The 11,185-nt window shown below is 35.5% G+C and overlaps 1 protein-coding gene across 1 annotated transcript; it reads right to left on the reverse strand.

Annotated features, from left to right (window-relative positions):
• Window positions 1–1,309: 1,309 nt before the first annotated feature.
• On the reverse strand, window positions 1,310–7,393 carry LOC142168676 (uncharacterized). The gene is made up of 8 exons (XM_075229285.1): window positions 7,179–7,393; window positions 7,007–7,100; window positions 5,573–5,658; window positions 4,703–4,812; window positions 4,411–4,497; window positions 4,045–4,131; window positions 3,834–3,913; window positions 1,310–1,661 (listed from the first exon to the last, which is right to left on the reverse strand). Exons 1-8 carry the CDS (start codon window positions 7,282–7,284, stop codon window positions 1,580–1,582), a joined length of 732 nt encoding a protein of 243 aa, XP_075085386.1. The 5' UTR covers window positions 7,285–7,393; the 3' UTR covers window positions 1,310–1,579.
• Window positions 7,394–11,185: the final 3,792 nt, after the last annotated feature.

The raw sequence follows: 11,185 nt of genomic DNA on the forward strand, positions 1-11,185 counted from the left end.
ATAATACAAAGAAATTGGGCACAGATTCTTTGGCCCAAATTATTTATGAAGAGAAGGCTTTTAAAAAGCCCATTTAAAAGCCCAAAACAGACCCCTTTAAATGAAGAGATAATAGTTCGAATCTCCAACGGGAAAACAAATAACAACTTTGGCGAAGGAATCCAGGGAAAACAAAAACAACAACAGTTCAGAAGAAGAAGAGAAAGAAATGAGGAATGAGGATGGAGATGAAGGAAAACAACAAGATGCTTTGCTAGAGGATAATGCCATATTAATTATTGCTGAGAATGAAGGGAAGGGAGATGACCTAGAGGATTACAATAACATGCACATGCAAGCAGTAGAAACTGATATGTTTGTGGACTGGACAATTGAAGAAGTTGAGCCTCTAAACCATCAGAACTTAGAGGCAGAAGAAGACCTGGAATTTGAAGTATCGATTTGGGTAGGTGCATCAAAATATCATCAAGTTGAGCAAAGAATTTGGGGTGGACTTTAGTGGGTGTGAGATAGAAGCTTTGGAACTAGAATCTGGGGGATGCATTATTAGTCATAATCAATGTTAGTGAACATCTTATCATGGAATGTAAGAATCAATCAACGAAAACTATCCTATTACGTTGTGTAGCCTCCAAATATATAATTGTGGTTTACAACATATATATGTGGAACTTATGATGGGTGAGTAACAACATATATGGTCCCAAGATTAATTAAACTTCACGATCATGACAAAAAACGAAGTGCTATGAAAATATCTTTAATATGTCAATGGAGACCTCTAGAATAGTAATATAATAAAATATGTTTAATTCATAGATACTACGGTGTTCTTTTTTTTTTCCTTGTTAAAAAGTATATTGTAGTATATTTCATTATATCCTTCCACCCCAAATACCATTTCCATTGCGTTCTTTTTTTCTTTTTTCTTTTTTCCCCTAAAGCAATAGGAGTGGACGGTTCAAAGATGCCTAAAGAGTTTACTCCCTGATTACACTAAGCAACGAGAAAAGTAATAATGTAATATGAAGAAAATTGGTTGATATTGTAAAGACCAATGCCCCAACGGAAAAATTGATGATGAGAGAAGCATAACCAAAGGGCAAAAAACAAATTAGGTTAGTTGGCCAAAACTAATTGCATTCGTTAGCCAAAAAGCACCCAAAATATATGTACATTTGGCATATAACACACATACAAAAAAAAGGAGTTAAACCTACACCATGTTCTTTCACCTGTAGGGTGTGTGTGGCTTCTTGAAAAGTACCACATCATCAAGACCGTGTAAATTACATTAGTAGCAGAGGCATTTCATAAAAAGTATATATATATATATCACTTTGTTTGAAATTTGCACAAACAGATACGCCTAACTATCTACTACTAGCAAGTAAATAACCCAATAAATATGTTGCTTGGCTTATCCATAAACAACACGTTACTCTTCTAACAGAAAAAAAAAAAACATATCCATCTTCTACCGGAAGGACATTTCCAGAGAAACAGCAATAAACACCACTCTTCTACCGGACACCAAAGAGAAGCCAACTGCCCTAACCAGATATTATCAAAATCTAAATCATGCTGCTGAACAGCTGAAGTAATCATGGTCAAGAGGATGCACTCCCACATATCCATCTTCACCACCGCCACTTGTGAAACTGCAAAATCAAATAGGGAGTTCACACGACATTCAGGGTGGAAGAATCAATTAACCCGGTCATCGGATCGGCATAAAGCATACACAAACATGGAAATTTATCAACATTATACCATCCAGAAGTAAGCAATATAACGGGTAAATTAGAAACCATACACAATTGGGGGATTACATCACATACTCGGGTATTTCAGAAACTTAAATCACATAGTTATGGGGCAGACATAAGATAAAAGATAAGATCGGGGCAATAACGAAAGATACATTTGCTGGACCATGTCAAGAATTTGTGAGAACGATTTCAAGATATTTTCAGCTGCCACAAGGTTTAGGATGCAACTGCAAGCAAGGAAGTTAAAGAACTTGTGCAGCTTTTTCTTTCTTTAAGGCTGTGTTGTGCACAAAAAAACTGCCAAAGTCGAGAACTTAAGTATATTGTTGCACCAAGCACGATCTACCTACGAGATAAAGTTGCAATGTTTGGAAAGAGAGGCTCACCGCTTGCTATGAATTTCCACCAACCAAAGAAAAGACGTGACAAACCAAACACCAATGTTTGGAAAGAGAGGCTCACCGGTTGCTATGAATTTCCACCAACCAAAGAAAAAGACGTGACAAACCAAACCCCCCCCCCCCCCCCAAAAAAAAAAAAAGGAGATAAGTACTTGCTCCATTACTTTTGTCATGTAACACTGTACTTTGACAACTTGCAGAAGATTCAAATAGATACTAAAGGAGAGCAGACGGCACATAGCACATGAACAATTTCCATTGGACTCCCTCCAGTGGAGTAATAGAGCATGGGCATCAGATTTGCAAAAGCCCACCACAATGCACACACCAAACATAATAAAAGCTTTTCCTGATAAGATTCCTACCAGAAAACAGGAGGCATCAAATTTGCAAACCCCACCCACTAGATTCCCCATTAGCGCAAGCATATCTCAACATGTTTGGGGCTTCAATTACACCGCAATGTCAAACTAGTTGGAGTCAACTATATGAATTCTTTATACTTTTCAGCTCTATTTGGCCCCATTTCACTAGAATACTTAACAATTTGTCTTGGAAAACAAATTACAGATACTGTAAACCTCAGATTTACCATACACTGACACACAAGTCTCTAATCATACAGCAAAGGTCCTAGACAAACACCAGATGTTTTTTTTTACTCTAAATAAATCTCACAAACCCATAAAGGCAGTTAAAAAGGATCAAAATGAGCGAGATAGGGGCGCAGGGAGTAACATGGAAGCAAACACAAATCTAAATCTAACCCCTTTAATATATCAAGCTGATGATCCAAAAATAATTGAATCAACTCAATTTCAACCTAATATAAAAATAGGAACCATGATACTGATATATATGTATCCAACTTTATTGAGATTTTGAAGGTTTACATCTTTAAGAGAGCAAGAATTAGGATGGAAATGTAAGTGTAAGGATAACGCTTCTTGTTACTTTGCCATGATTTCAACAAACTTCCTAAACACTTCTTGTTTCTTTTGCCCATGATCTCAACAAACTATTATAGTGACGCACATGTGAGACCAAGCACAAAATTTTCTTTTATCTAAACAAGTACACACTAAATATGTAAAACTTCAATAACTTAAAGATGATGTCATTCATTTCCTCTTTTCGCCGTTTAGTTGAAAGGACCCAAAACTTACTACTTGGTCCACAATTTGGAGAGAGAGAGAGAGAGAGAGAGAGAGAGAGAGAGAGAGAGAACTAACAAGGACATACCACACCGGCACCAATGGCAATGGGCAGTAAGCTAGCATGTTGAAGAAAACATTACCAACAACTTATTTCACTCTTCCCGTCCGAAAAATGGTTGACTTAATTTTCTATCTGAGTTTTCTAAATAAGTCCTCCTTTTACTTATACAGGAACCTTTTTTGTTCATTAATCATTACCTTTCAATATTTAAGCAATTCAATAAAACTGGAGGTAGCAGTGAGTACTACAAAGAAAGTCGAGAGCCCGAGATGACAGCAGAAGTTGAGATTTCCCGTGAAGAGAAAAGGTAAGAAGACAATTTTTAGAAATAAGTTATTCCATTAAAATCTAAAACCGGAGAACCCGCACACAGGCAAAACGAAGTTCATCTTTAATAATGGCCTCCACATATGAGCTGCAATAACATGGAATGATTGGTTACCTTTTCCCATCAAGATTGGAAGCCAAAGCCTTTGTTGTTCCAAAAAGCCCTTTAACACATCCTATTTCTTCTTGAAGAATCTGATGCATATCCCAATACAAATTACAAACACTCAAAAATGTTAAGATACCAAATGCAGACTTGTCTTCTGTCTTCTCTCTCTTTATTGGGGTGGGGGATCATTCCTAACACCAAAAATATTTCTGCTTACCTTGTCACAGAATTCGGCCTCAAACTTCCCAGCACGATGATCAGTAGTTGTGATAATAGAAGCATTCTGACTGCCTTCCAAAACCACCTATTAGACCATGAGAAGCATTAGATTAGAAAGATATACCACATTACAGGACTCACTGGAGAAACTGTTGCTTCCACAAACACCTCATATTTCTCTTGAAGAATCTGATGCATATATACCAATACAAATAACAGACACTCAAAAATGTTAAGAAACCAAATCCAGACTCATCTCTCCTATTTCCCTTTATTTTTTAAATTTTTATTTTTTTTAAATGTCCTTTTTATCTGTATCGGTGTGGGAGAGATCATTCATAACACCAAAAATACCTCTGCTTACCTTGTCATAGAATTCAGCCTCGATCTTTCCAGCACGATGATCAGCAGTTGTGACGATAGAAGCATCCTGACTAACTCGCAAAGCCGCCTATTAGACCATGAGAAGCTTTAGATTAGAGAGATATTTGAAGAAACATTACAGGACCATTGGAGAAACTGTTGCTTGTGCAAGCATGATACCAAATATTTATACTAGCAGAAGCAAACCAATGCAGAGTAAGATATCTCAAGTTTTTGATTTCTTTGTAATTTGATTAACCAGTAATAAGACATGCAAAATAAAGGTCGCTAACCTTAGTTGTATCCAGCGGGGCACCTCTTTGCAGTGGCAACATATGATGACGATGAGATAACACTACGAATGATCTGGGATAAATAGTCACCCCTCCCCTATTCCTGTTTCCTGATAAACGAGGTAGGAAGAAAATAGAAGAATATGTTACCAAACCTAAACATAAGTACTATAATTTTCTATAGCCTAAAAAGTGAGATCTTAGCAGTGCAGACAATAATTTTCGAAGTGAGAAACTGTGGCAAAGCCCAGAAACCTAAATGCATGTAAAAGCAAGAAAAAGCTTTGCATCAATTTCCACTAAATCCCGTGTTTCTCTTTCTCCTAACAAATGCACGCATCTAATCTCTCAGCCTCCATTTGTATCAATTTTCAACATTACATCATTCCTCTTCCATTCTATTAAAGCTCGAAACTTTTGTATTTGCTGTTAGAATCTTATGTTACTCTTTTCATTGACTACCATAGTTTTCCAAAAACTTTCTGCTTTGTCACAATTAATCTTCCTTCCGAAGCAAATAATCCTCCACATTAAACTTTTTGAAAATCAATTATGAAAAGACAATTATCTGTGCACCATCTCTAACACGTTATTGACCTCCTCTTTCAAAATTTGTGTTATGCGGAAAGACCAGCTTAATTTAATTTGAATTCAAACGAAGGTTTCAGAGTCAGGGACCAATGCAATGATCTACTTTTGATCTGCAGCGGTAGCAAGCTGCTACAAGTGCATACTCTAATTTGCGCCTCTTCGGATAAAAGATAAATATCCTGAAGGTCACAAAATCCATTCATATTCATCAAGCTTTTAACATAACCTTTTTTAACACCAAAACCAAAACTACCACATAGAACATAAACAAATACAAACCTGGAAGCCCAACAATTCCAACAACATCTCCAAGCTTCAGACCAGAATGAAATTCAGTAAATTCGTATTGAGGCAACCCAGATTCGCTGCACATAAATCAAGACATAATAGTTCTCAGTAATAAAAAGTAACTTATGCAAATAAGCAAACACAAGAGTTTACGACCAGAATTTCACAACAATGCACTGAAACTGTCGATGATGCCACTGATATCAGCCATGGATAACAAAGATAGCTTCCTCAAAGCATAATAGCATATAGAATTGCCATATTTCGACTATAGACAAGTTGAGATCTTTCATGCACTTGACATAAGCTTGCAAGACCATAGAGCAACAAAGATCGCTTCCTCACGCAAAACAGTAGATGTGTTTGTCACGTATTAAAAGAGCATAGTTTTTTGTTTTACATTGTATCTCTTCCCCATCACCAATGAAGCATAGTGTCGTCAACATTCGAAAATAACAGAAGATAAATTCGTATAACTCAAAAAGTGGCTCCAAATTTTTTATCCAACTAGAACAAGCTAAAGGACAGCATTTTGGCTTTGGATTATAAAAATTTTAAATCTGCAACATAATAATATCAGCACTACTGGTCGTCTAAACCTAAGAATATCATATATCATGAAAACACAATCTCAAGCAAGTGATACTAATTTGGAGTACAACTTGAATGTCAATCCTCTTTCTTTGACGGAAAGTCTGAAATTTCAGCAAGAAAAAGTTCAAAGTCTTTTTTTGAATGACATTCCTCTTTCTATAGGGTGGACAATAGGTAGAGAAAGATTTAAGGATTGACAGTGTAAATGGACTAGAGTTATTTTATTTTATTGAGAATGAGGCAAAGAGTTATACTAAGTGCATCACAACCATAATCTTGTAAACTCTTGCTGCAATATGAATAGATACTCTCCAAATATGAGAAAATTATATAGCGCAAAAGTGCAGGGAGCTTCAGGCCCTGTTATAGAGTTTTTAGCTAAGATTGGGAGTATGTCCAGTTTTGTCATTCTTGTTTCACGGCATTAGAACAGAGTTGAGCTTCAAAAGTCTTAAACCAAAACTTTAGCAACATCATATTCATTAAAAATAGGAGAAGCTTTTCTCACCAAAAATTCTACGAACCAAACAAAATTGACACCAGAAACACTTACAGATTCAGGCAGAGAACAAACCCATTTGAATTGACACTAAAAACATTAGCCAGCCAAAACCATTGCAGTCACACCAGTAGCTAATAATTGTTGCGGCAACCAGGTTTCATTATATTTATGTCGCCATTATGTTGCAATTCCAAGGTTATAGTTTGATTTTAAAAAATGCTGTTGCTTTGGTCATAGTAATAGCACAAGAATGCAGGCTAAGCCTTTTGGCATAAAATTAAAACTCAGAAAATAACATAACAAAAAAGATTAGTGTGTAATATAACCACCTCACATGTGCCTTAACTTGAACGACGGCACCTTCATTCTCTAAATCATAGCAAAACAGCATTGCAGAAGCCGCACGTTTGTTTATTATCCTTCCTACACAAAAAACAATTGACAATAAGATGTCGGAAGTTTTTAAATTAAGAAAAAAAATGAAAAATGCTGCAAACTTACCAGCCAACACCTCCTCTTGATCCCAAACATATTGTGGTGTCCCTGCAACTCCGTATTTGTTCACATATTCAGGGACGGACAAAGTCACTTGGAACGGTATCTCCATTTTTTTTTTCTCCGATGAGAAAAAACCCTAATTGACGAAATTGAAGGAAAGGGAAGAGTCCTAATATGTGAAACGACGCACAAAGACTTCCTAGTACTAATATTTATAGTTTGAAATCAATCAAAAAATTTGTTTGTATTAAATATTATCCTTATTTGTCCGGTATAAGAATTCCTAATATTTAAAATTTTAAAATTGAGTCAGATTTACTTATACACCTCCTGTTTTGACTAGGAACCTTTCGTTCACTGTATATTGTTTCCATTGCGCACCTAGTGAATTATTTGAAATTGAACCGAGGGTGTTTGGCTTAACCACTTTTCGGTTTATCTATGCGTTTGATAAAGTTAAAAGTACTTATAAATTAAATATTTATAAATCAAAAATCATAAGTTTGTAACTCACAGCTTATGAATTTTTAGCTTATAAGCATTTTAAGTTTGACCAAATTTTTACTATTTTATCCCTAAAATATTCTTATTTAGAACATAACTCTTACATCGATACTCATTGTCTCATGTATTTTTTCAGCCTAAATCTCTCGCCTCTTCAAGCCTGAAATTCTCATTGACTATTTAAGATAAGCAAATTTTCTATTCCTTTGCATGTTTGTATTTATGTGATTGTGTATTAATTTTTGAATTGTATATAATAAACATGAACATATCAAATTTTTTGTGTATTGCTTTTTAAGTGTTGTGGTGACGAATATGGTATTTGTTTCTCTTTAAATATTTTGTCCTATTTAAATTTATTTTTTTACTGAGAAACATTTGTCAATTTATTAATTAGTATATAACTTATGATTATATGCATATTATATGTTGAATTAGGCAAGTGAAAGATTCACAACAGAAAGAATGTAAATTCAACAAATAAAATGAACCACGTATTTTATAGACGGAGTAAAATGATAGAATTAATGGGCTATAGATGAAACTCTTTTGGTACTATCATGCCGGTGAGCCAGCACAACCTTAGTTGTACGGATAATATTTTTATGTAAAATGAACCTGCATAAACCATTAGGATTTGTATCCTTAGAAACTAAAATAAGCACATCAACAACTACAACAACAACACAATGAGATCCCACAAGTGGGGTCTGGGGAAAGTAGTGTGTACGTAAATCTTAACCCTACTCCGTAGGAGTAGAGAGACTGTTTTCGATAGATCCTCGGCATGAGAAGGAAAGAGACAGTGTATCACTAACAGCAAAGGAAATCAGAAAAATAACACCAGCAACACAATAACCAAAAAATAGATAGCAAAGTAATAACACTAAGCAGTAACAAAGGCACAATACTACGGACGCAAGGGAATAATATATACACAAAGGGCCACTAAACATACTACAGCCTAACTTACGACCTTAATGAAGTATTAAGAACACAACTGGAGCCACTAGGAGCCTAAAACAAAACACCATCATACTAGCCTCCTATCTCCTAACCTACAACCCTAATGCTCGACCTCCACAACTTCCTATCAAGGGCTGTGTCCTCGGAAATCTGCATCCGTACCATGTCTTGCCTGATCACCTCTCCCCAATATTTATTAGGCCGCCCTCTACCTCTTCTCATACCCGTCAAGGCCAGCCATTCACATCTCCTTACCGGTGCATCTAGGCTTCTCCTCTTCACGTGCCTGAAATATCTAAGCCTAGCTTCCCGCATCTTGTCTTCCATGGGAGCCACGTCCACCTTCACTCGAATATCTTCATTCTTAATCTTATCTAGTTTAGTGTGCTCGCACATTCATCTCAGCATCCTAATCTCTGCAACTTTCATCTTCTGGGTGTGAGTAATTTTGACTAACCAACATGAAGGTGTTGTTTCATAAATGTTGGGGTTCTTCAGCTCGTTCAAGCTTAAAGCCATTTGTATTATCAATCCTAAGGCATCTCATATTTGAGAAATTTGAGATCTTCTTACCTTTAATTGGTATTTGTAGTTGTTGCTCTTTATATCTTAGAACTCTTTTGATGAAGTTGGAGTTAATAATTATTTTTTGTAAAAACATTTTTTGTAACCATCTCTGATGTGACGATTTTGAGTAATTAGGGTCAAGTTCCACAGTTTTGCAGAGTGCCCATACACTTCAATCCATGAGTTTTAACTTCATAGCAATAACCTAGTTAAACAAAATAAGGACTACAACAACATACCTAGTATAATCTCACATAGTGAGTCTGGAAAAGGTAGTGTGTACGCAGATCTTATTCTTACCTTGTGAAGATAGAGAGGTTGTTTCCAATAGACTCTCGGCTCAAGAAAGCATAAGCACCACAGTAATGACAGAAAACACAAGAAGAAACAATACCAAAAATCCATGTAAAAGCAGCATAAAAATAACAAGATAGTAAGATGACTAAAATGGAAGAAACGACAGCTAGTCATAGAAACATAATACCAACAGAATTCAAGAATACACACTATTATGAACAATCTATACCACCTAACCTACTACCGTAATTCTTAACCTCCACACCTTCCTATCAAGGATCATGCCCTCGGTCAGCTGAAGTTGCGCCATGTCATGCCTAATCTCCTCTTCCCAATTTTTCTTTGGCCTCTCCCTACCTCTCCTTAGGCCCTCAAATGTCAACCTCTCACACCTCCTCACCGGGGCATCCGTTCTTCTCCTCCTCACATGTCCAAATCACATAATCCTCGCTTCCAGCATTTTGACCTCAATATGAGCCACACCCACCTTGTCGCGAATAACTTCATTCCTAATCCTATCTAACCTGGTGTGCCCACACATCCATCTCAACATCCTTATTTATGCTACCTTCAACTTCTGGACATGAACATTCTTAACTGACCAACACTCAGCTCCATACAACATAGTTGGTCTGACCACCATTTTGTAGAACTTTCCTTTAAGTTTCGGTGACACCTTCTTATCACAAAACACCGGAAGCGAGTCTCCATTTCATCCATCCAGCCCCAATACATTGTGTGACATCCTCATTGATCTCCCCACCCCCCTGAATAATAGACCCGAGGTACTTAAAACTTTCTCTCTTAGGGATGACCTGTGAATCCAGCCTCACCTCCCCTTCCACTCTCTATATCCACAAAGCAAAACGAAGTTCATCTTTAATAATGGCATAAGGCCATCTCCAACCCTTGCCTCCATTTTCTCCTCCAGAATGCAGTAAACTCCAAAATGGAGTAAAGTTACTCCAACCATTACTCTATTTTTTACTCCAAAAAAGAATATTCTATTTTATATTCTTCTCTCTATTTAATATTATATTATTATCTTTTATTTAAATTTTATTTTTAAATAAAAGTAAAATTATTGAGATACAACATAATTAAATACATATAACATTATGGTAAAAATTATATTAAATGTTACATAAATATTTAACTTTCATCTCTAGTATGCTCCCATAAATGATCTATTAATGTATTACGAAGTACAAGATGAGCATATTTGTCCTTAATTTTTTTGTGTTGAGCTAAAAATTGCTCAAATCGATGATTTTCATATACTACCATTTCTACCATTGGAGGTGGACATTCCCAATCATCTTGAATTGGTGCATTAAGATCACGTTCATCCTCTATTAGCATGTTGTGCAGTATAATACATGCAATTATTATATTATGTAACACTTATTTTCTCCAAAAATGTGATGGTCCTGTTTTTTGTTTTCGCACCTTTCAATTTTAGCAACATCTAATATTTTATATTTGCACCATTTATTTTTTGAGATGATTATATATTTTTTGTACAATTATAACTTATAATAAAATTAACTTACAATTTTATATAAAAATAATAAATGCACGAAAATTAATTTATCAAAATTATACGCTAAAGTTAAGATGTAAAACTAATATTTTAAAGATATTACATAGACATAGATAGATATATATAAAGAGAT

Source organism: Nicotiana tabacum, chromosome 14 (assembly GCF_000715075.1).
Source record: "Nicotiana tabacum cultivar K326 chromosome 14, ASM71507v2, whole genome shotgun sequence".
Taxonomy (NCBI): Eukaryota; Viridiplantae; Streptophyta; class Magnoliopsida; order Solanales; family Solanaceae; genus Nicotiana; species Nicotiana tabacum.

What these genes read in the sequence shown, in the direction of transcription:
- LOC142168676 (XM_075229285.1), bottom strand. Translation starts at nt 7,284, where the DNA reads ATGGAGATACCGTTCCAAGTGACTTTGTCCGTCCCTGAATATGTGAAC. An exon ending in CAAGTTAAGGCACATGTGAG is followed by an intron (nt 5,659 to 7,006) that starts GTGGTTATATTA and finishes ATTTATGTGCAG; the next exon opens with CGAATCTGGGTTGCCTCAAT. An exon ending in AGGCCGAATTCTGTGACAAG is followed by an intron (nt 3,914 to 4,044) that starts GTAAGCAGAAAT and finishes GATATGCATCAG; the next exon opens with ATTCTTCAAGAAGAAATAGG.